The sequence below is a fragment of the Narcine bancroftii genome, chromosome 14 (genome assembly GCF_036971445.1).
Source record: "Narcine bancroftii isolate sNarBan1 chromosome 14, sNarBan1.hap1, whole genome shotgun sequence".
Lineage (NCBI taxonomy): Eukaryota > Metazoa > Chordata > Chondrichthyes > Torpediniformes > Narcinidae > Narcine > Narcine bancroftii.
In genome coordinates this window covers 10,280,249-10,306,095 of record NC_091482.1, presented here as the reverse complement: position 1 = coordinate 10,306,095, position 25,847 = coordinate 10,280,249, and the positions used below count along the sequence as shown (strand labels likewise).

The window sequence follows — 25,847 nt, the reverse complement described above, 5'->3', positions numbered from 1 at the left end:
GGACGCGTTGAGGCTGGTTCTCCCCTTTCTCGTGGCAGGGAGGACCACCGGACGCGTTGAGGCTGGTTGTCCCCTATCTCGTGGCAGGGAGGACCACCGGACGCGTTGAGGCTGGTTCTCCCCTTTCTCGTGGCAGGGAGGACCAACGGACGCGTTGAGGCTGGTTCTCCCCTTTCTGGTGGCAGGGAGGACCACCGGACGCGTTGAGGCTGGTTCTCCCCTTTCTGGTGGCAGGGAGGACCACCGGACGCGTTGAGGCTGGTTCTCCCCTTTCTCGTGGCAGGGAGGACCACCGGACGCGTTGAGGCTGGTTCTCCCCTTTCTCGTGGCAGGGAGGACTACCGGACGCGTTGAGGCTGGTTCTCCCCTTTCTCGTGGCAGGGAGGACCACCGGACGCGTTGAGGCTGGTTCTCCCCTTTCTCGTGGCAGGGAGGTCCACCGGACGCGTTGAGGCTGGTTCTCCCCTTTCTCGTGGCAGGGAAGACCACCGGACGTGTTGATGCTGGTTCTCCCCTTTCTCGTGGCAGGGAAGACCACCGGACGCGTTGAGGCTGGTTTTCGCCTTTCTCGTGGCAGGGAAGACCACCGGACGCGTTGAGGCTGGTTCTCGCCTTTCTCGTGGCCGGGAAGACCTCCGGACGCATTGTATTCGGCTGGTTACACTTTGTATTCAGGGCCGAATGGCTGTTGTAAGTAGCAAGTTCCTGGAATTGAATCTCGAAAGTTCAAGCGTTTACTCGCGATCTCAGGCCTCAAACTGGGATGCGCCGACCATGAGAAGACGCTTCAGGTGCAGGCATGAGCTTGGTGGATGGGACCCCAGACCTGGACAGATGAATCGCTCTGTCTGATGCATTTGGAAAGAAGATACCGGCAGGAAGCATCTCTCCGGGTTTGTTCTGACAAGTCAGAGTTGAGCTGATCTATTAGAGTCTGGTGCCTGCAGCATCTGAGTTTGCTGGAGGTCTCGCAGCGCCCATGAGTGGGAGAGACGTTTCAGCCCTGAGCTGCCTTCGAGGTCTGAGTGAAAAGTAGACAGGCGCCTGAATTAAACAGCAGGGGAAGTCGGTTCAAGCAGCGGGATTGGTGTTTAAACCCCCCCCTCCCCATGAAGCCGTTAAAAAAAATTCTCCCCCTTAATGCTCAAAAAAAGTTATGGATATTGGTTCACAAATACTAATTGCCACAATATTGTAGCTAAAACACCGGAAAATGTGACTAAAGCCGCGTCTAGAAGAACACTAGCAGATTCAAAATGTCGTAATTGGCGCATTAGAAGGTTCAAAAAGTACCTGGGTGTCGGGTTTTAGTCTTGTGGGGCTATTGATACATGTTCCGAAAAAAGTTTTTGCTGTTTTGACTAACAACAGGGATGTTTTGATAAAAAATAATACATTTCTGCTGAAACACTGCACAAAGTTTTTCTAAACAGTCATTTTGGTGTCACCCCCTGTGGTCCACCCCCCCAAGTGCCTGCCTGCTTTTTTACTCCTACCTTGAAGAAGGATTCTAATACATCTTGACCTCCTCTGGATGCTGCAAGATCTGCTGAGTTCGTCCAGCATTTCTGTCTTTTCATGACAGTTGAGCTGTACCTGTAACGCACTGCTGCAGCCACAGTTCTTTCTGTGACAGTCACCTCCGACTGAACAATGGAGGGACTCAGCAGGTCAGTCAGGCAGCATCCGTGGAGAGAAAGGGTCAGTCAATATTTTGAGTCTGGATTCTCTGTGGATGCTTTTGCCACGGTCATCTCAGTTCGTGGTTCAGAGGGGTAGAGGGGTTTCCTTGTTGTCCAGGCTAACCTTTGCTTCTTCGGATCAGCTGAGGGAGTGAGGAAGGTGAGGGGTAATCTACAAGAGGTTATTAAAATCATGAATGTCAAGAGCAGCAACATATCCTCCAGGGCTTCGAGCCTGTTCCAGCATTCATCAAGATCATGGTTAAGCGCAGAACTGCCACGGCGTCAGCCATTTGTGATTCGAATCCGGCACTGTCTGAAGGAGTTTGAAGTTGCTGCCTGTGCCTGTGTGGGTTTCCTCCAGGTGCTTCGGTTTTCTCTTGCCCTTCATAATGCACAGAAGTTGTAGGTTAATTGGGGTATTTGGGTGGCACAGGCTCGAGGTCCGAAACTGTTAACGTGCTGAATGTCTAAAAATTGCAAACCCTTTTCCCACTCTGCCTGTCTCTGTTGATTCCCCAAATATCGGAAGAATAATTGAGCTTTGCTTTGAATGTACTCAATCGTGACTCGACAATCCTCAAGGGTAGAGAACTCCAAAGATTCAAACCCTCCGAGTGCAGAAATCTCCTCTTAAATAACCAACCTCTTATTACCTTGGTTCAGGTGAGAGAAACATCCACTCTATTCCAGCCTTCAAGTCCTGTTTAAGTTTTGTAAGTTCAGTGTAGGGTTTTTAACCTCACAGTGCATGCAAATCTTTCCTTTAATTAGGAAATGTAGAGGTCATTAGTGTAAGATAGTCATCAGGGAACCAGGACGAAACATCCTGATCTGAGTGTCATGGAATGCCATTGATAGATTTTTGGAGTGGCTGGACAAAGAGAGAAAGAAATAGAGGAACGTGGTGATCAAGTTAGATGTTGAAAGATGAGAGGAGACCTGAATGGAGCAAAGGTTTAGCATAGAGTGGTTGGGGGCAGGTAGCTGCTTTCCTAACCCTTAAAATAGATTATCTGGTCATTCACTTCATTACTGGTTGTGGCTTTACAAAGGAAGGCTGTGACGTGCATCCAGATAAAGACATCAGCCCATCTCATTCATTGCATGTGAAATTAAGTAGGGCTCCATGGTGCAACATGTCAGGGTTTCGCAGAAATATGTTGGCTGAGACAGGAATTGTATGAGCTGGTGCTCACAGTGGTAGTTCATGGCTAATGATTGTTGTGTGTGTGTGTGTGTGTGTCTGGGCTGCTAGCTGTGAAAACAGCGGAGTGTTAGTGTGATCCATGCCACTCTCCCTCCGGAACTCCGGACGCCCCGAACACGGATTCTCACTAAGGCCCTGGCCTCTCACTCATCCAAGCTCCCGACAAGCCGAACTCAAACTTGCCACTTGTCCCTGGCCAGTTGCCCTCCCATCTGAGGTCCCAACGCCTTGGCCACCTGGTCATCAAAAGCTCCTGATGCCCTCAACTCAAATTTGCTTCGCGGCCAGCTGCCCGCACATCTGAGTCTGAACACGGATTTACCGGTATAAACAAAATATTTGGTTTATATGTGAACTTTTTGATTATTTAAACTAATAGAAATTAGCAGTTTAAAATCTATGTACATGAATAAATATTATTATGTACACTTATTTCTTAATGTTTGCATACATTTTTGTAATAAAATGTGCATGTAAGAGTAAAAATGTGTAAGTAATATTTTTCATGTCTTGCAACTCAAACATCTGTTTATGTGGCTCTTATGTTAAATAAGCTTGGCCACCTCTTTCATAGAAAGTCTACAACAGCAGATCAGTAGGCCATTCAGCCCCTCAAGCATTCACCTTTGTTTCCAAAGATCTGCATTGCACAACAGTACTGAGGGGGTGCAGCAGTGTTGGTTTTGTTTGTTTTCCCTTTGACTAGATCTTCAGAGTAGGGTTTGAATGGAGAACTTTTTGACTAAGGTAAGGTTGTTACTGATGGAGTTATGACTGACATTTGGGAAAAAAAAGTTGTTTTATGTGTTAAAAACATTCACTATAATGCAAACTTTTTTTTTTCTCAATGAAGTGGTGGTGTAATATTGTTCAGCTTTGGTTTAAAATTTTTTGACTTTTCTTTTTTTTAAGGAATTGTGCTGGCTCAGAATGGACATATAATTCCAACCAAATTGGACTGCATCTTTCGAGAGGAGAGGCCCAATGAAGGGGTTGGTGCGTTTGGGCCCATAGTTATCACGAGAAAGGCATTACTGCTGGTTGGTGATGTCGACACAAACGAGAAAGCGATTATTTTTAAAGTCAAAGGTAACCTGAGAACATCAAACAAGCTCAGCAATTAATGCACCTTCGGTCTGTCCACATTCATGAAAGGGATCTCCTAGTGGCCAGCCACTTCAATTCTGCTCCCCACTCCCATTCTGCCATGGCTGTCTATGGCCTCATACTGTCAAACCAAGGCCACCCGTATATTGAAAGAGCAACTCCTAATATTCCGTGTGCACATTCTCCAACTGGATGACATAAACAATGATTTTCTTCCAACCCATTCCCCATTCTCCCTCTTTTCCTCATCCCTTTGTCTTTTTTCCAGCTCTCCACCCCTTCTTCATTCACAGACCATTGCCCCCCCCCCCCCCACCTGTTTGTGTGCCCTCCCTCCCTCATCCACCTATTACCTCCTTCCATTGGGCCTGTGCTCTTCCCCTCCATTTTGTTTGGGTGCCTGTCTACATTTTGCTTGATGAAGGGCTCAAGCCTGAAACGTTGGTTAGGTATCTTTATCTTTACTGCATAAAGTACACTGTCTGGCCTGCTGAGTTTCTCCAGCATTGTGTTTTTACTTGGCAATTAATTATTTGTGGTCAATTTCTTCTGTAACATCATGATTCAAAACACTTGAAGTTGTCTTTCCACTGTCTTAAACATCAACAGTTGCTTACAATAGAAAATTGAGGCCAGTTAAGTTTATTTCACTTGTAGATTTCCAATGGCATGTCTCTTGGTAACCCAGTTGGGCCACTGATTTATAAGGTAAAAAAACAAATTCTTTTATGTCACCTTCACATTGGTGAATGGTATCATTTGGCATTAAGGCAAGTTTTGTATCGAGTGCAATTTATCTGGATGTACTGCCTTTGGAATGGAATAGGGTGTAAGCTAGACATTCTAACCAAATCCATAGAATTCTTGTTTGAGAAATGAGACCAAAATTTGAGATGCCTCAGGGGATCTCTCTTTCAGGCTGTAGTGTGGGCAAGATGCATTGATGTGATGGGCTGAATGGCCTCATGGAATGCTTCAATGATGCAGTGGACCAAATCAAATTTTTAAAAAAATCATGTGTTTGATTATTGTCCAGAAGGACAGGGAGCCCAAATGACGCTCTGATGACTGGTTGGGTTGTGCGGGACTCAGCCCTCCGCACATAATTGCTGCCCACTCCTTCGCACATCTACCTTCATAGGCTGTGGGGACGTAACCCCTTCGGCTCTCGACATCCTTCATCGTTCAAGGTTCAGGGCATCAGGAGACTGTGTAGAGGCCCTGAGCCAGAATGGCTTGTTACAGTGATATTTCAATGCGGTAAGTTTTCTGGGAATGACATGCTGCAACTAAAACTAGTTAGTGACGTAAGGAAGAGGCAAAACACGAAAGTGCTGGAGAAACTCAGCAGGTCGCGCGACATCCAGAGGAAGCATTGGGCCTTACTAAAACGTGACCTGCTGAATTTCTCCTGCACATTTGTGTATTCCACTTGGCCCCATTGTCTGCAGATTTCCTTATTTATCAATATTGGAGAGAAGTGCAGGTTCCTACTTTTTATCTAATGGAAGCCTGAACCTTTCTTTTCATTTATAGAATCTTCTTTGGACATATTGCAGTATGTCGATATGCAACCTAATGACTTGGAGTGTGAAATTAGCCGATATTCTACCGGTGACATCTACGTTCCCTGGCCTCACCAGGGTGAGGGGTCCAGTGAGGACGTATGGTTTATGGTGACTATGAAGCACAAGCATGGCAAGTTCACTGTAACTAGCTTCCTAAGGAAATTAAAAGCACCTGACCAAGAGGACAATGGGAAGAGTCAAACACCAACTGAGGATGAAGATTCGCCTATTGGAAACACAGACACTCTACTCGTTCAAGGTAATAATCCAACCCTTCTAATTTTGTTCATGTTTATCATCATCCAGTTGGACAAGAACAACCCGATGAAGCAGCGTTCTCTGGTCCTCAGTGCAAAAACGCACAAGCACCCATCCAGACGTAGTATGCATGCAGACAAGCAATACCTATGCAGCCCTTTTTATATGTATAAGAATAAATAAATATTGTTAATTAAGTATCTAGTAGAGTTTCAGAAGGTTTATATGAGCAGTTCATTGGTCATTCAACAGTCTCAATATCCTTGGAAATAATTTGCTCAAAATGGTACAAGGGAAGACTGGGTTTTAAGATCTCTGAGGGGAAAAAGAATTTGTTCTTATTCTTTTGGATACCATTAAAACTCTGAAAAAAAGTTTTATAATACCAATCATACATTTTTTTTAAAAGAATTTAGATATCATCATGTAACTGTTCATAGCCTACCAACAAATTGCATTGGTATCTGGCATTAAAGCAACTGACAGCCTCAAGCAGGCTGAGAAAATAAATCGGTAAAAATACGTAAGTTTAGAATTGCCGCTACTCACCGTTAATTTGGCATTCACGCAAACTCAAGCAACTGGAAAATACACTTATCTGGCATCTACTGGTTCCCATAGGTGCTGAATACCAGGGATTTAGAGTTCTAGAACACAGCATGGCCCTAAGGTCCATGTTGACTAAGTTGGCTATCTGAGCTAGACCCATTTGAATGCACTTGGCCCATATTCCTCTAAACCTTTTGATCCTATATACCTGTCCATAAGTCTTCCCATTGTAGTAATTGTACCTGCCTTTATCTCTCCCTGTGGCAGCTGGTTGCATGGACAGATGTCCCTCCAGAATCATAACTGAATCAGCTTAGAGGTAGGGGAGAGCTGTTTAACATCCAGGTATTCTTGTTGACTTTAACAATTTAGTTAGCGTTTATTATTGAAACCAAAAGTTGATGTGTTTGCCTGCAGTTTTTTTTTTAAAGTACTCTATTGTCAAATAATGGTAATGACTATAAAAGCAGATCCAAAATTGAAGACTGTTCGATGTGCATGTAATTTCAAGGCAATATCTTAGAAATGTAGAGAATAGGAGAAGGAATTGGTATTTCAGCTCTTTGATCCTACTATGTGATTTTAATATGATCAGGACGTATCAACTATCAGATGCCGGAACAGTAGACTCATTCAGAGGCTCTTTGGCCCACAATGTTGTGCTGACCTCATTTAAGGACTTGTATTTCATCCATTATTACTGAATATTTATAATTTCTGTATTTGCACAGTCAGTTGGTTTACAGTTCTTTAGAAATTCTGCCTGTCCCACAAAGAAAAAAAAATCTCAGGCTTGTCGCAGTCGTGTACCCACCTGGACCGGGCGGCGCGAGGCTTCACTTGGGTGATGTGCGCGGGAGGTGGCGCGCACGCGCAAGCTGGCGGCCATTGGTAACATGCACGCGCTGTCAGAGCGAGGGGTTGCGATGATGCTCGTTGGGGCAAGAGGGGTGGTGCGAGAGACATGCTGGGAGGAAGAAAGGAGGCATTGAGAATGGTTGGAGAGCGAAATAAAGGAAGGCAGACGGCCATTTTATGGATGTTAAAACTTTGAGTGTTTGCTTTATTTTTAAATACAATATTTACATTACACTCCTACAATGTCATGTATGCACTCTGACAATAAATTTGAACATTGATTGTCCAAATTCATACCCTGTTCCTGCTATCTCCCTTTGATTAATTAATTAAAATTGGCAACTTTAAAAAATATTTTAATTCCTTCTTGTATATTTGGCCCCAGCAAGGTGTTGTGCAGAAATATTTAAAAAGTTACCTTTTCCAACAATATTAAAAAGAATGAAAGTACAGTATGTATACAAACGGGTAAATCAAAATGGTAAGTGCCTGAAATAAATGAAATTTGTATGAAACAATTATTAACCATTGTAATATGGCTGCTTCTCTTTTTCCTATTAGTGAGCTATATTATCCATACAAGTACTCCATCGGTCAGAACCAAACTGAAGCAAGACTTCATCCTGGATTGTGGCTACAAGATTGATCACAGTACAGGCTTTAAGATTGATTGGAGATATCAATACAGGGGAGTCAAGAAAAAATTGTTTATCTACAATGGGTGGAATGAGCAGATTGAACACATCGATCAGAGAGTTCAACCATTCTTGGACCAGATCAAGAATGGGAATGCATCCCTCCGCATAAAAAATATTGGAATGAACGACGAAGGCCCCTACACCTGTTTGGTATATGTTCCTCCTCTCTTTGGCACGCACACCATCAATCTGGAGATTATGCGTAAGTTGCGAATTTTGATTAATTAACCAGTATTGAATGTGGAGGAATATTTTTGGAATGTATTATATTAGCAGAAAATCAAGGAAAACTTTAGTCTTCAGAGCTAATCTGGTAGAGATGAAGGCTAGATTAATTATTGTATGTACTATATAGTCAGTGGATTAAGGATGGCAACTGGGGTTCAGATCCATCGCTGTCTGTAAGGAGTTTGTATGTTCTTCCTGTTTCTGTGTGGTTTTTTGTCTGAGGCTCCTGTTTCCTCCCACCCTTCAAAACGTACAGGTGGTGTAGGTCAATTGGGTGTAATTGGGCCGCACGGGCTCGTGGACAAAGGGGGCTGTTACCGTGCTGTAGGTCTAAATTTAAAAGGTAATACCTGGATGAAGTGCACAGTGCAGTAGTTAAGATTAATACTAGCAACTGGCAAATCATCTTCAACATGGTTGAATCCCAGCTCAGCTAAGGATGGTTGTTAATAGTTAATGTGGCGAAGAGCCTAACACCCATTTGAAGTGGACTCTGGAAATCCGAATGTGAAACAAGCATGTTTTAAGTTTTGGAGAGGGCTAGGATTGGAGATAATGTCTGTGATGGGGCAGAGAGCAAAGTTGTCAAGCTAGCAATTATTTTAAAAAGGAGCAGCTGGATATAGAAAAGAAAAATGCAATAATTTGAAAGAGAAGATTATAAGCACATCTGTGAAGTTTTATCATTCAGATTTGGTGTTCTAACACGGAATGTCTTCCAGCTCACTAAGTAGAGGATGTCACAGTTTTGCTGCCTTAGATCCTCACCTCCAGGAGGTGATGTTTGAAGTTTGCATGTACTCCTTAAGTGTACTCCAGTTTCCTCTTGCTGGTTTGTATATTAATTGTCTGCTATTAACTATCTCTTGGGTTGTGGAAAAATCAAGGAATAGAATATGGATTGCTGAGAAATAGATGCAGGAATGGGATTGCTTCGAGATAGCATGGACTTGATGGGATGAATATCACCTTCTATGTTGTGAAAGAATACAGTATTGGGAGAAGGCTATTTTGGATCTCCTTTTGTGCAAGAGATTGATAACCTTTCTGTCGGTGAAGAATGATCATGACATGATAACATTTTACATTGAGATTGAAAATGATTATGTTCAATCCAAAACTGCTGTTAATTGATTACTCCAACCTGGTTCTAATTGACTTGCACACCCAGTGTCAGTAGGCCGATAAATCATCGGAGATCAGCAACATCTTTCCTGAGCAAGTGTAGGAGACACAGCTGAGCACTTTGTCCCACTTTCTTCCCTCTTTTTCTCTAAACTCTCAAATATTCTTTCCAGATGAAGGAGGAATTTGTTTGTTGGACCTCCAATTCAGTATTCTGTCTTCAATGCCCGCAATACTATTTTCTCTACAGAGAAAACTACAGCAAAGTGCAGGCCCTCTTTCTTTCATCTACATGTCTAAGAGCCTCTTAAATGCCCCTCATGTTTTCGCCTCCACTGCAGCCCCTGGCAAGGCATTCCTGGCATCCACAACACTCTGTGTTTATATATTTTTTAAAAATTGCCCCCTGATGCCTCCCCTAAAACTTTCTTCCCTTCACTTTGTACAGATGACCTCTGGTGTTTGCTACTCCCACCCTGGGTAAAAGATTCTGGCTGTCTATCCGATCTCTGCCCTTCAGAATCTTAAAGACCCCTATCTCAACCTTTGGTCCAAAGAGAAAAGTCCTAGCTCTGCTATCCTTGCCTCATAAGAATTATTTTCCAATCCAGGTAAATCTCCTGCACTCTCTCCATAGCTTCCACATCCTTCTTATAATGAGGTGACCTGATCAGAACACAATATACTAAGTGTGGTCTCATGAGAGATTTGTAGAGCTGCAACATGACCTCTTAACTCTGGAACATTGTGGAAGCAATGCACTCTACAGGACACTTTCCTCCTTTTGTTCATGATCCCAAGCTTCAGACCGCTTGACAATTTCATTGTGGATCCTTCTCCTGTATACCCTCTTCTCCATTCTTCTCCCTACTTCCCACTTTGTTTCATGCAATCTGAATCTAGCCAAGAACACCTTGTCTTTTAACTCTATGCCATAGCTTTGCAGTCTCAGGAAAGAAGTTCAGTGCCTTCCTTATAACGGAAAACCTGTTCTCATTTTCAACCACTCAAGACAAAACTTTGTTTTAAAGTAAAAAAACACCGCAGATGCTGAAAATCTGAAATAAAAACAGATGATGCTGTAAACTAGTCAGCACGTTCGTTAGTTAGTTAGTTAATGGTTAGCACAATGCTGTTACAGTGCCAGTGACCCGAGTTCGAAACCGGTGCTGTTTCCCCATGTCTGTGTGGGTTTCTTCCAGGTGCTCCGGTTTCCTACCACCTTTCAAAATGTTCGAAGATTGTAGGTTGGGGTATTTGGGAGGCATGGGGCTCAGGAACCAGAAGGAACTTTTAAAATATTTTTATTAATCTTTAAAGTATAAACAATTGAACAATGTAATTATACAATGTGCAACATAATTAAAATAAAAGGAAAAAAAAGTCTAAATATGAACATAATTCAAAAATATAGAGCACATTAATAATAGTACATCAGAGCATAAAATCAAAACAAACCCAACTCAAAGGAGAAAGAAAGAAATGAAATTATAAATTCTTTTCAAGAAAGTTATAAAAACTATTTTTATAAAAACATTTACAATTTTCTTTCCTTTTCTTCTTTAATATTTTTATTAAGGTTTACATTATTTGCAGTTGAACAAAACAGTTATCTATTACATTACATTATCTATTACATTATCAAAATTTTTCTAGACTAGGGCAAGTCCAATGAAGCATCAATTTTTTTTGTTGCGTTTATCACATAAAAGAGTATTTGTATCTGAATAAAAATGAGATCATTTAACTTTACACATGTGCACTCGATGGGCCACATTAAATTGCAACAAACAAGGTCGTGCGAAAAAGGAGGTCGTATTAATCAGATTACAAATCGAATTTCAAACCTCATCCAAAAATTATACATTCAAATCCTGTTCCCAATCATTCTTGATCTTAACTTATGAGGTTATCCTTAAATCAAGCAAATTGTTATAAATAATTGATATTGAACCTTTATGACAAAACTGTAAATCAAGGTAAATCAAGAATATTTGCCTCAGGAGTTCTTGAGAAGTCGGGGATCTTTAACCATATAACCACTTAGAGCACAGAACAGGCCAGTTTGGCCCTACTAGTCCATGCTGTAACAAATCACCACCCTCCTAGTCGCACGGACCAGCACCCGGTCCATACCCCTCTAGTCCTCTCCTCTCCATGTAACTATCCAGTCCATCCTTAAATGTAACCAATGATCCCGTCTCAACTATGTCTGCCAGAAGCTCATTCCACATCTCTACCACCCTTTGCGTAAAGAAATTTCCCCTCATGTTCCCCTTATAATTTTCCCCCTTCAATCTTAAACCATGCTCTCTCGTTTGAATTTCCCCACTCTTAATGGAAAAAGTCTATCCACATTTACTCTGTCTGTCTCTTTTAAAATCTTTAACACCTCTATCAAGTCCCCCCTCAATCTTCTACGCTCCAGAGAAAAAAAGCCCTAGTCTGCACAACCTTTCCCTGTAACTCAAACCTTGAAATCCTGTCAACATACTTGTGAACCTTCTCTGAACTCTCTCTATTTTAATATCTTTCCTATAATTTGGTGACCAAATCTGTACACAGTACTCCAAATTTGGCCTCACCAATGCCTTGTACAATTTCATCATAACCTCCCTACTCTTGAATTCAATACTGCGATTTATGAAGGCCAGCATTCCAAATGCCTTCTTCACCACACCATCGACCTGAGTATCGACCTTGAGGGTACTATTTACCATCACTCCAAAATCCCTTTGTTGCTCTGCAAATCTCAATAGCCTACCATTTAATGCATATGACCTATTTAGATTTGCCTTTCCAAAATGTAACACCTCACACTTAACTGTTCTGTTCAACTGCAAATAATGTAAACCTTATCTATTACATTACATTATCTATTACATTATCAAGAATTTTCTAGACGAGGGCAAGTCCAATGAAGCCTCAATTTTTTTTTGTTGCGTTTGTCACATAAAAGAGTATTTGTATTTGAATAAAAATGAGATCATATAACTTTACACATGTGCACTCGATGGGCCACTTTAAATTGCAACAAACAAGGTCGTGCGCAAAAGGAGGTCGCATTAATCAGATTACAAATCGAATTTCAAACCTCATCCAAAAATTATACATTCAAATCCTGTTCCCAATCATTCTTGATCTTAACTTATGAGGCTATCATTAAATCAAGCAAATTGTTATAAATAATTGATATTGAACCTTTATGACAAAACTGTAAATCAAGGTAAATCAAGAATATTTGCCTCAGGAGTTCTTGAGAAGTCGGGGATCTTTAACCATACAACCACTTACAGCACAGAGCAGGCCAGTTTGGCCCTACTAGTCCATGCTGTAACAAATCCCCACCCTCCTAGTCCCACTGACCAGCACCTGGTCCATACCCCTCCAGTCCTCTCCTCTGCATGTAACTATCCAGTCCATCCTTAAATGTAACCAATGATCCCGTCTCAACTATGTCTGCCAGAAGCTCATTCCACATCCCTACCACCATTTGCGTAAAGAAATTTCCCCTCATGTTCCCCTTATAATATTCCCCTTTCAATCTTAAACCATGCCCTCTCGTTTGAATTTCCCCACTCTTAATGGAAAAAGTCTATCCACATTTACTCTGTCTGTCTCGTTTAAAATCTTAAAAACCTCTATCAAGTCCCCCTTCAATCTTCTACGCTCTAGAGAAAAAAAGCCGTAGTCTGCACAACCTTTCCCTGTAACTCAAACCTTGAAATCCTGTCAACATTCTCGTGAACCTTCTCTGAACTCTCTCTATTTTTATATCTTTCCTATAATTTGGTGACCAAAACTGTACACAGTACTCCAAATTTGGCCTCACCAATGCCTTGTACAATTTCATCATAACCTCCCTACTCTTGAATTCAATACTCCGATTTATGAAGGCCAGCATTCCAAATGCCTTCTTCACCACACCATCGACCTGAGTATCGACCTTGAGGGTACTATTTACCATCACTCCTAAATCCCTTTGTTGCTCTGCAAATCTCAATAGCCTACCATTTAATGCATATGACCTATTTAGATTTCCCTTTCCAAAATGTAACACCTCACACTTAACTGTTTTGTTCAACTGCAAATAATGTAAACCTTATCTATTACATTACATTATCTATTACATTATCAAAATTTTTCTAGACTAGGGCAAGTCCAATGAAGCATCAATTTTTTTTTGTTGCGTTTATCACATAAAAGAGTATTTGTATCTGAATAAAAATGAGATCATTTAACTTTACACATGTGAACTCGATGGGCCACTTTAAATTGCAACAAACAAGGTCGAGCGCAAAGGAGGTCGCATTAATCAGATTACAAATCGAATCTGAAACCTCATCCAAAAATTATACATTCAAATCCTGTTCCCAATCATTCTTGATCTTAACTTATGAGGTTATCCTTAAATCAAGCAAATTTTTATAAATAATTGATATTGAACCTTTATGAGAAAATCGTAAATCAAGGTAAATCAAGAATATTTGCCTCAGGAGTTCTTGAGAAGTTGGGGACCTTTAACCATATAACCACTTAGAGCACAGAACAGGCCAGTTTGGCCCTACTAGTCCATGCTGTAACAAATCCACACCCACCTCGTCCCACTGACCAGCACCCGGTCCATACCCCTCCAGTCCTCTCCTCTCCATGTAACTATCCAGTCCATCCTTAAATGTAACCAATGATCCCGTGTCAACTATGTCTGCCAAAAGCTCATTCCACATCCCTACCACCCTTTGCGTAAAGAAATTTCCCCTTATGTTCCCCTTATAATTTTCCCCCTTCAATCTTAAACCATGCCCTCTAGTTTGAATCTCCCCACTCTTAATTGAGAAAGTCTATCCACATTTACCCTGTGTGTCTCTTTTAAAATCTTAAACACCTCTATCAAGTTCCCCCTCAATCTTCTACGATCCAGAGAAAAAAGCCCTAGTCTGCACAACCTTTCCCTGTAACTCAAACCTTGAAATCCTGTCAACATTCTCGTGAACCTTCTCTGCACTCTCTCTATTTTAATATCTTTCCTATAATTTGGTGACCAAAACTGTACACAGTACTCCAAATTTGGCCTCACCAATGCCTTGTACAATTTCATCATAACCTCCCTACTCTTGAATTCAATACTCCGATTTATGAAGGCCAGCATTCCAAATGCCTTCTTCACCACACCATCGACCTGAGTATCGACCTTGAGGGTACTATTTACCATCACTCCAAAATCCCTTTGTTGCTCTGCAAATCTCAATAGCCTACCATTTAATGCATATGACCTATTTAGATTTGCCTTTCCAAAATGTAACACCTCACACTTAACTGTTTTGTTCAACTGCAAATAATGTAAACCTTATCTATTACATTACATTATCTATTACATTATCAAGAATTTTCTAGACTAGGGCAAGTCCAATGAAGCCTCAATTTTTTTTTTTGTTGCGTTTGTCACATAAAAGAGTATTTGTATTTGAATAAAAATGAGATCATATAACTTTACACATGTGCACTCGATGGGCCACTTTAAATTGCAACAAACAAGGTCGTGCGCAAAGGAGGTCGCATTAATCAGATTACAAATCGAATTTCAAACCTCATCCAAAAATTATACATTCAAATCCTGTTCCCAATCATTCTGGATCTTAACTTATGAGGTTATCCCTAAATCAAGCAAATTGTTATAAATAATTGATATTGAACCTTTATGACAAAACTGTAAATCAAGGTAAATCAAGAATATTTGCCTCAGGAGTTCTTGAGAAGTCGGGGATCTTTAACCATATAACCACTTAGAGCACAGAACAGGCCAGTTTGGCCCTACTAGTCCATGCTGAAACAAATCCCCACCCTCCTAGTCCCACTGAGCAGCACTGTCCATACCCCTCTAGTCCTCTCCTCTCCATGTAACTATCCAGTCCATCCTTAAATGTAACCAATGATCCCGTCTCAACTATGTCTGCCAGAAGCTCATTCCACATCTCTACCACCCTTTGCGTAAAGAAATTTCCCCTCATGTTCCCCTTATAATTTTCCCCCTTCAATCTTAAACCATGCTCTCTCGTTTGAATTTCCCCACTCTTAATGGAAAAAGTCTATCCACATTTACTCTGTCTGTCTCTTTTAAAATCTTTAACACCTCTATCAAGTCCCCCCTCAATCTTCTACGCTCCAGAGAAAAAAAGCCCTAGTCTGCACAACCTTTCCCTGTAACTCAAACCTTGAAATCCTGTCAACATTCTTGTGAACCTTCTCTGCACTCTCTCTATTTTTATATCTTTCCTATAATTTGGTGACCAAAACTGTACACAGTACTCCAAATTTGGCCTCACCAATGCCTTGTACAATTTCATCATAACCTCCCTACTCTTGAATTCAATACTGCGATTTATGAAGGCCAGCATTCCAAATGCCTTCTTCACCACACCATCGACCTGAGTATCGACCTTGAGGGTACTATTTACCATCACTCCAAAATCCCTTTGTTGCTCTGCAAATCTCAATAGCCTACCATTTAATGCATATGACCTATTTAGATTTGCCTTTCCAAAATGTAACACCTCACACTTAACTGTTTTGTTCAACTGCAAATAATGTAAACCTTATCTATTACATTACATTATCTATTACATTATCAAAATTTTTCTAGACTAGGGCAAGTCCAACGAAGCATCAATTTTTTTTTTTGTTGCGTTTATCACATAAAAGAGTATTTGTATCTGAATAAAAATGAGATCATTTAACTTTTCACATGTGAACTCGATGGGCCACTTTAAATTGCAACAAACAAGGTCGTGCGCAAAAGGAGGTCGCATTAATCAGATTACAAATCGAATCTCAAACCTCATCCAAAAATTATGCATTCATATCCTGTTCCCAATCGTTCTTGATCTTAACTTTTGAAGCTATCCTTAAATCAAGCAAATTGTTATAAATAATTGATATTGAACCTTTATGACAAAACTGTAAATCAAAGTAAATCAAGAATATTTGCCTCAGGAGTTCTTGAGAATTCAGGGATCTTTAACCATATAACCACTTACAGCACAGAACAGGCCAGTTTGGCCCTACTAGTCCATGCCTTAATGGCTGATTCCATCAGCCATTTCTCAGCCCATACCTCCAAGCCTTCCTAAATCACCTTTTAATCTACGGTAATCTTCCTCACTGTCCACAACACCACTGATCTTTGTGTCATCCGCAAACTTGCTCATCCAATTCTCCACCTCTACTTCAAGATCGATAATATATAGAACAAACAATAGTGGACCCAGGAACGATCCCTGAGGAACTCCACTGGTCACTGGCCTCCAATTGGACAAACAATTTTCTACCACTACTCTCTGACACCTCCCATCCAACCATTGCTGAATCCATTTCACTACCTCCTTATTTAAACCTAATGTCTCCACCTTTTTTCCTAACCTCCTGTGGGGAACTTTGTCAAAAGCTTTACTAAAGTCTAAATAGACAACATCCACAGCTTTCCATTCATCAACCTTTTTTGTAACCCCCTCGAAAAACTTAGTCAGGTTTGTCAAGCATGATCTACCCCTGACAAAACCATGTTGATTACTCCCTATCAATCCCTGTACCTCCAAATATTTGTAAATACCATCTCTCAGAACACTTTCTATCAACTTGCCCACCACAGACGTCAGACTCACAGGCCTATAATTCCCAGGTTTACATTTGGACCCTTTCCTTAACAGTGGAGCCACATGCGCCACCTTCCAATCCTTTGGCACTACCCCCGTGGCCAGTGACATCCTAAATATTTCTGTTAATGGCCCCACTATCTGTCCACAAGCCTCCCTGAGTGTCCTTGGGAATATTTTGTCCGGTCCAGGAGATTTATCCACCTTTATCTTTTTCAACACAGCCATCACTACCTCCTCGGTTATCCTTATATGCTTCATGACCTCCCCACTATTTTTCTTTACTTCAACTGGTTCAATATTTTTTTCCCTAGTGAATACCGAGGCAAAGAAATCATTCAAAATTTCCCCCATTTCTTCCAACTTCTCACTCAGCCTACCCTCGCTATCTACAAGGGGTCCAATTTTATCCCTCACTAATCTTTTACTTTTAATGTACCTATAGAAACCCTTTGGATATATTTTTACTCTGTCTGCCAAAGCCTCTTTGTGCCTTTTTTTGGCCTTTTTAATTTCTTTCTTAAGATTCCTTCTATACTCCTTGTAGTCCTCCTTCAAATTCTCAGCTCCCTGCTCTTTATACCCCTTTTTCTCCTAACCAAATTTCCAATATTCCTTGAAAACCAAGCCTCCCTATGACTTCCAGCCTTTCCTTTGATCCTCACTCGGACATATCTACTCTGTACCCTCAATATTTCTTTTTTGAATATCCTCCATTTTTCATTTACATCCTTACCTGAAAATATCTTGTCCCACTCAATACTCCCCAAATCCCTTCTCATTCCTTCGAAATTTGCTCTTCTCCAAACCAGAACCTCAACTTTAGGCCCCTCCTTGCTCTTCCCTAAAACTACCCTAAAACTAACAGTTATGATCACTAGAACCAATTTGTTCTCCAACATTAATGTCCAATACCTGACCTAGCTCGTTCCCTAACAGGAGATCTAGTATTACATCGTCCCGAGTCGGTTCTTCTACTAATTGATTTAGAAAACAATCTTGAACACATTTAACGAACTCTAGCCCATCCAGCCCTCTAACTGTATGCGTATCCCAATCAATGTGAGGGAAGTTAAAATCTCCCATGATCACTGCCTTATAATTCTCACACATATATGTTATCTCCCTACAAATTTGTTCCTCTAATTTTCTTGGCCAATTTGGTGGTCTGTAATACACCCCTATTAGCACCCCTCAATTCCACCCAAACAGCCTCACTGGACGATCCCTCCAGACCATCCTGCCACCTCACAGCAGTAATGTCCTCCTTAACAAGCAGAGCAACTCCTCCCCCTTTTTTACCCCCTGATCTATCACATCTAAAACAAATGAATCCTGGAATATTAAGTTGCCAGTTCTGCCCCTCCTGTAGCCAGGTCTCACTAATTGGCACAATATCATGACCCCAAGTATCTGTCCATGCTCTAAGCTCATCTTTCTTGTTCACTATGCTTCTTGCATTAAAATATATACATTTCAGAGAATGACCCTCACCTATATTCTCTTTTCTACCTTTTACCCTAATCTCTATCCTACCTTTGTTATCGTTATTATTCCTATCTAGGTGGCCATGCTTCCTTGACACTGCTCTCACACTCTGTTCCCCATCCCCCTGCCAAACTAGTTTAAACCTTCCCTCACAGCTCTAGCAAATCTGCTTGTCAGCACATTGGTCCCCCTCCATTTCAAGTGGAGTCCGTCCCTTTTGTACAGGTCCGACCTTCCCCAGAAGAGATCCCAATGATCCAGAAACCTTATCCCTTGCCCCTGCACCATCTCTTTAGCCACGCATTCATCCTCTACATCCTCCTATTTGATTGAACAAAATGTCTAACTTGTAATTTACTTTAAAAAAAAATTTGGTAAGTTAAATTTTACTGCCAGTTGTTCAAAGGAAGCAAAATAGTTTCAAATAGAAAGGTCTTTAAAACATTTAATAACTAATTTATGCCAGTCCTTAAAATCAGTATCAGTAAAGAAGGTTGAAAAGAATGTTTAGATTTAATAGATCTGGCAAGAGAAAAACTGAAATCCACAAAACTTTCTAAATTATGCCCATATTCGCAAAGGATGTTTCATTATCAGATTATCAGTTTTAAAAACTATCAAATGCTTTTTCTGCATCTAAAGGTATCACCATCGGATGATCAAAGAATTGTCGAAATCTATTAATCAAACTAATCACATGCAAAATGTTATCTGAAGCATATCTATTCTTTATAAAACCTGTTTGATCAATACGAATCAACTTGGGTAAAAATTTAGCCAATCTATTCGCTAATATTTTAGCTATTATTTTTTAATCTACATTTAACAACGAAATTGACCTATATGAAGATACTTTCAAAGGATCTCTATCTTTTTTAGGAATTACTGTAATTAAAGCACTAGAGCAAGACTCAGGTAATTCATAATGTTCTCCAACTTGACGTAATACATCCCCAAACACTGTAGATAAATCATAACAAATTTTATAAAATTCAACCGAAAATCCATCATCACCAGGCGATTTACCGTTCAGCATTTCCAGCATAGCCATTTTAATTTCCGAATCAGTAAATGGTTCTTCTAACTCCTGTATATCTCCATCCTCTAATATCGGTAAATTCAACTGTGATTTAAAAAAAAATCAATTGATCCAGTGTCTTGTTTTCCTTCAGATGTATATAACTTTTTATAAAATGAATAAAATTCATCATTAATCTCACGAGGTTTATAAGTAATAAGAGAATTCTGTCTCCATTAATAGTCCTCGAAATCTGTTCTTTCTTTAATTGCCACGCCAAAAACTTATGTGCTTTCTCTCCCCATTTGTAATACTGTTGTTTAGTCCTATTAATCACACATTCAAACTGATAAGATTGCAAAGTATTATTCCAATTTCAACCTAGATAATTCTATTTTCTGATCTTCTGTAGCATCTTTCTAAAATTCCTTTTCTAATTCATCAATCTGTTTCTCTAATTCAAGACTCTGATTTAATCGATTCTTTTTTATTTTAGAAGTATAACTAATTATTTGTCCTCTCAAATAGGCTTTCATAGCATCCCATAATACAAACTTACTTTGAACAGAATTAGAATTTTCTTTCAAAAAATTTTGTTTTTTCAAAAAATCAATAAATTCCCTATTTTTTAACAACATTGTATTAAATCTCCAACGATAAGCCATTTGAATTTTCTCAGAAGTTGCATATGTAAAATATGATCTGAAATCACCCTACTTTTATATTCCGCTTGTTGTATTTTCCCTTGTAAATGTGCTGATACTAAAAAGAAGTCAATCCTTGAAAACAATTCATGTCTAGATGAATAAAAGGAAAAATCTTTCTCTGTTGGATTAAGACGCCTCCAAATATCTACTAAATTAAGATCTTTCATCAACGCTTGGACCTGGATTGCCGTCTTAGATTTTTTAAACTTTCTTCGGAGATTTATCTAATAAAGGTTCCAAAACACAATTAAAATCACCACCAACTAAAATATTATCATTAGCCTGACCCAAACATAAAAATGCATCTGAAATAAATATTTCATCATCTACATTTGGAGCATAAATATTAAGTAAAGTCCAAAATTCACTAAAAATCTTACAATTCAATTTAAGAACACATCCTGCCTTTTCTTCCATTGATTGTAATTCAAAAGATAAATTTTTATGTATCAAAATTGCTACACCTTTAGCTTTAGAATTAAATGAAGAAGAATATACATGCCCAACCCAGTCCCTCTTTAATTTCATGCTTTCCTTCACATTCAAATGTGTTTCTTGTAAAAAAGCAATATCAATTTTCATTTTCTTAATATAAGCCAAGACTCGCTTACATTTAATTTGACTGTTTAATCCTCGAACATTAAAAGTAGCAAACCTCAACTTTGACATACCTGCTATTATTACTAAATACCAATAATATCTTTATATAAAAACTCAAATCAACGTATATAGGCCCTCCAATAGAAAAAAAATCACAAATTAAAAATTAACTAAAATAAAAATAAAAAAATAAAGAAAAAAAAAAGAAAATCCCCCCCCCCCCCCCCCACAAAAGAACTACCAAAAGGTAGTAATCCCCTAAACAAAAATTGGGTGTGGGTCACCCACCAGTGGCTGATGACGAGTAAAGAACTTAGTGCAAATCTCTCCCTCCCCAGCCAAACAATCAATAACATCAAAATATCATAATAACAAAAAAAACAAAGAGTTAAAAAACAGGTACTTAAAAGTCTGGCCAGAGAGGTCGAGATTACACGTCTAGACTCTACGCCATCTTGCCACACCCCCATCAGTTTAAATAACGAAGAGAATTGCCAACATAGATGGCATGCAAGTTAAATTTTAAAAAATGAAAATAAAAAAAACTCAGCTGGTCAGGTAGCATCTGTGGAAAGAGAAACAGAATGAACGTTGTAGGTGGAACAACCTTCATGAGAAGGGTCCTTTGTTTCCATACGTATCCAATAATCAGCTTTTTGTTTGTAAATCACCTCCGTCTGCATCCTGTCACAGCCTTTCCCCACTGCCCCCTTCCATCCTCTGCAGCGTAGAACCTGCTTATCTCTAACTACATTAAAAGTCCTAAAATCTGGACTGCTCGGGGACTGGGTCAGTCCGGATTTATGGATTTTACGGATCCTTAGGCAGTACTTTAAAAAATCATATTTAAGGAGGAATAAAGAAGAATAGGTAAAATTTGATAATTCATTCATTAGTAAATACAGCATGGTTCATTTTTAAAAATGAGCAGTTTTAAAGAAAAATATAGTCAACACTTGACAAAAATGTAAACAATTCTTTCACTATAAAAAAGTGTAATGTTTGAAATTATGTTTTTAAAAATAAATGAACACTAAAAGAAAATTATGTGAATTTCTTTGTGATAAGATTACCTGTATTAAGCTTGGTCGCTTTGCATATGTGGCGCTTGCACATGCACTCAAAAGCCCGCTAAACTTAAAAAGTTTGAGAGTCTGGATTCTCAGGTGGTCTGGGTTTTAGTATCCATATTTTTGGATTTTTACTGTATTCCTAGATTATCAACCCGAAAGGTTCATTTTGATTCTCTTCACAGACTCTCTGGGTGACTCACTAAGTATTTCCACCATTTTTATTTGTGAGCATCTCCCCCCTCCCCCCACCCCTCCCAGTGTTGTGATGGAATATTTTCCTCTTCCCCTTGCAGAGCCTCCCAGGGTTTATTTGAGCCATAATTCTCTCTCCCTGACGGAAGGGGATGAGCAGAAACTGGCATGTGACATGGAGATGTTCTACCCACTTGATGTGACAGTGAAGTGGCAGCGTCAGAAGGATGGGGAACACCTACTCCCTGTCTACATGACCAACACTATCCTTTCCTCCCACAAGCCCAACCGTGATGGCACTTTCAATCTGACGAGTTACTTCAGGTTCTCAGCCTCGTTGGAGGACAATGGGGCCACGTTCGTTTGCCAAGTTGACCACGTCAGCCTGGAGAAGACAATTAAACGTTATGTCCACATAAATGTGAAGGGTAAGTAATGAGTGGACTTCGCTGACACTGTTCTCTTAGTGTTGTTCCAAGGCACAGCAGAGTTCAAAATGGATTGCAATGGGAGTGTGCATGTGTCGAAGTGGCATTGAAGCAATAGCAGTGCAAGGGATGTTGGAACAGTTCTGCATCAAACCAATTTCTGCAGTTGCATGTAGGAGCTCCTTCAGTCAGGAGAAAAGAATGGGGAAAAAAAACAAATTCTGGTGCAAAATTGATGCACATCTCTCAGTCAGAGTGCTCATGTCCCCTTAATTTTCAGGGGTGGCCAAACCGGCTTAAAGAACCACATACTGTACGAAAACTTGAGATGCTTGAGGGCTGCAAGGCATGAAAAATATCATGTACTCATTTTTACTCTTACATGTATTTTTGTCACAAAACTTTACTTAAATATTAAATACATGTACATCATACTAATTATTCATGTATGTAGTTTTTAAACTGCTAATTGGTCTTAGTTTAAAAAATCAAAAAAGTTGATAGGATACATACCAAATGCAGTGGCTCTCCCCCCCCCCCCCCCCCCCAATCTGCTGTTTCAGTTATCTGCGGTCCAAAATTACAGTAGAGATAGTGTTCAGATCGACTGTCTTGGTATTGCAGTGCTTGTGTTCAAGTAACCCTTTTTTAAAAATATTGCTGTTTTAAATCTCTTGCCTAATTTGTAAATTAAACTTTATCATAGATATGTATGTACAGGAAAAAAAACATAGTATATATAGGGTTCGGAATTATCCGCGTTTCAGGCATCGCAGGGGGGGGGCTTGGATTAGGGGGGACTACTGTATTCTACTGTATTTTCAAAATCCTGACTGATTATTGGGAGTCTTCATCTTTGCCAACATATATCCATGAGCCACACATTCTATGTGGCTCGCGAGCCACAATTTGGCCACCCCTGCTCTATTGCACGGTCCTTTTCTCAATTCTATCCTCAACCAAGATTCTCATCTCATTAGGCTTGACGAACTCTGTATCCTCCCTTGTCATTAAACCCTCTTGCTTGCATCCGAATCAGCAATAATTCCCATTCACCTCTTGGTTTGCTGACCTACATTAGAATCTGATTAAACAACATCTTTAATTGGGACCCAATGTACACTGGAGAATCCCAGTTTTCCTGCCTACGTAAGCAGAGGTAATCCAAGGTCTGCCAACAGTGTTCGAGTCCTGATAGGTGGAGGTAAGAATAAGCCAGAGCAGCATACAAGAAAGAGAGTAGCCAATGCAATCAGTACTAAAGGGTTCAATCAATGGTACTGAGTACAGCGAAAACTTTTGTTCCTTTCACCCTGTCCAGTGGTTAATGGTTCGTCTTCATCGACCTTAGAAGCAGAAACAATGTATGCTTCAATGAGGCAGTCAGGAAGTGACAACACACCTGTTTAATCAAAACCTGTTTAACAACAAGACGTTGAGAGTGATCAATAAATGACTTGTTTCTAATGATGTGAATGTGAAGGATAGAGGTGTTGGTTTGGAGTTGGTTTCCAGTCGATGCCATGATGCGTGTTCAACGTCTCAAAGCAGTCATGCTCCATATTTTCAATGTTTTCTTTTATTTCCACAGCACAATCTCAGATACTATTGTACATCTTAATTTCAACATTGTTCCTGTTCTCCTGTGTCATTCTGATCATCCTGCTCATTCACTTGAATAAAGGTGAGTGCTTGCTGGTTTGTGTTCTCTACTGTTCATAAGAAGAACCCATCTCTTGAGGATTCCTCTTTCGGTCTCCACAATGTTGCTACAGAACCTAGATAGTATACTACTTTAATAGCGTAATGGCCGTAGAAACTGCTGGTGGATGTGGTGATCTCAAGGGAACGTCTGTAGTTATGAGGGGAATGGATGGGTTGGAAATGTGATGATGCTTCCTTTGGTGGGGCAGTCTCAAGTTGGAGAGCACACAATCTCAGATGGAAGGTCAGCAATATAAGCTTGAGATCAGGAGGAATTTCTCCTCTTAAGATGGAGGTGAATCTGCCATTTTCTATCCCAGGGAGGCCTTGTTCCCATTACCTTTGATGCCCTGGCTAATCAAGAACCTATCAATCTCTGTCTTAAATATACCCAATGACCTGGCCTCCACAACCACCTGTGGCCACAAATTCCACAGATTTTCCATCCTCTTGCTGAAGAAATTCCTGTGTATTTCTGTTCTTGGTGGACACTCTTCAATCCTGAAGTTGTGCCCTCTTGTCCTGGACTCTCCCACCTTTTTAAATCTACTCTGTCCATGCCTTTCAATATTTAAAATGTTTCAATGAGATTCCCCCCCCCCTCCTAAATTTTAAAGTATACAGGCCACGAGCTGTCAAACCCCCCTCGTATGATAACCATTTCATTCCCCGAATCATCCCAGGGAAGTCCTTTTGAACCCTTTCCAACGTCAGCTCATCTTTTCTTGAATGAGGAATCCAAAACAGCTCGCGATGCTCCAAGTGAGGCCTCACCAGGGCCTTATAAAGACTTGGCACCATGTCCCTGCTCTTGTATTTCTATTCCTCTTGAAAAGAATGCCAGCATTGCAATTGCTGCCTTCACCACTGTTTCAACCTGTAAGTTTACTTCCAGGCTATCCTGCACAAGGACTCCCAGGTCCCATGGCATCTGGGTATTTTCAATTTTCTCCCCATTTAAAAAAAAAATGTCTTCCCATTTTTTTTTCTCCCCCCCAAAGTGTATGACACTACACTTTCTGACATATTTCATTTGCCGCTTCTTTGCCCAATCCTGGGGCTAAGGCCACTGATCAGATCATACTGAATGTTGGAGCAGGCTCAGTATGTCAGAAGGCTGACTCCAACGCCAACGTCTTTTGTTCAGTTTAAATGATCAGACAGGATAAAGTGGTCATTGGATTGAGCAAAATCTGCCGCTGTCTGTAACGAGTTTGTACATTCTCCCTGTGTCAGTGTTCCCTGGGTGATCCGATTTCCTCCACCCTCCAAAAACATACAGGGTTAGTGGATAATTGAGAGACACGGGTTTCAATGGCCAGAATAGGCTTCTCCCATGTTTTTTTCCCCAGCAGATAATGTTGTAAAGTTGATTTATTTAGTTAATATTTCTCGGGAGCAGTCTGATCAACCAATGGTAATCTCTCTTGATGCGGAAAAGGCCTTTGATAGAGTGGAATGGAGTTTTTTTGTTTAAAGTTTTGGAAAAGTTTAATTTTGGGCCTCTAAGGCCTTATATAAAAATCCTACTGCTAGGGTGGTGACAAATGGATGCGTATCTTCACCTTTTATGTTATCTAGATCAACTAGGCAAGGCTATCCTTTGTCACCATCTCTATTTGCATTGGTTATTGAACCCTTGGCTCAGATGATTAGACAAGAAAGTAATATTAAGGGTATTGGGGTGAAAGCTGACAAGTATAAA

The 25,847-nt window shown here is 40.3% G+C and overlaps 1 protein-coding gene across 1 annotated transcript in view; it reads left to right on the top strand.

Moving 5' to 3' along the window:
- The first annotated feature begins 681 nt into the window (after positions 1-681).
- Positions 682-25,847, top strand: part of LOC138749313 (tapasin-related protein-like) — a 58,352-nt gene continuing 33,186 nt past the window's right edge. The window contains exons 1-7 of the mRNA XM_069910530.1: positions 682-808; positions 3,805-3,981; positions 5,536-5,826; positions 7,794-8,132; positions 19,300-19,335; positions 22,112-22,438; positions 24,030-24,122. Of these exons, the coding sequence (XP_069766631.1) occupies positions 682-808; positions 3,805-3,981; positions 5,536-5,826; positions 7,794-8,132; positions 19,300-19,335; positions 22,112-22,438; positions 24,030-24,122 (1,390 nt within the window). The remainder of the gene's footprint in view (positions 809-3,804; positions 3,982-5,535; positions 5,827-7,793; positions 8,133-19,299; positions 19,336-22,111; positions 22,439-24,029; positions 24,123-25,847) is intronic.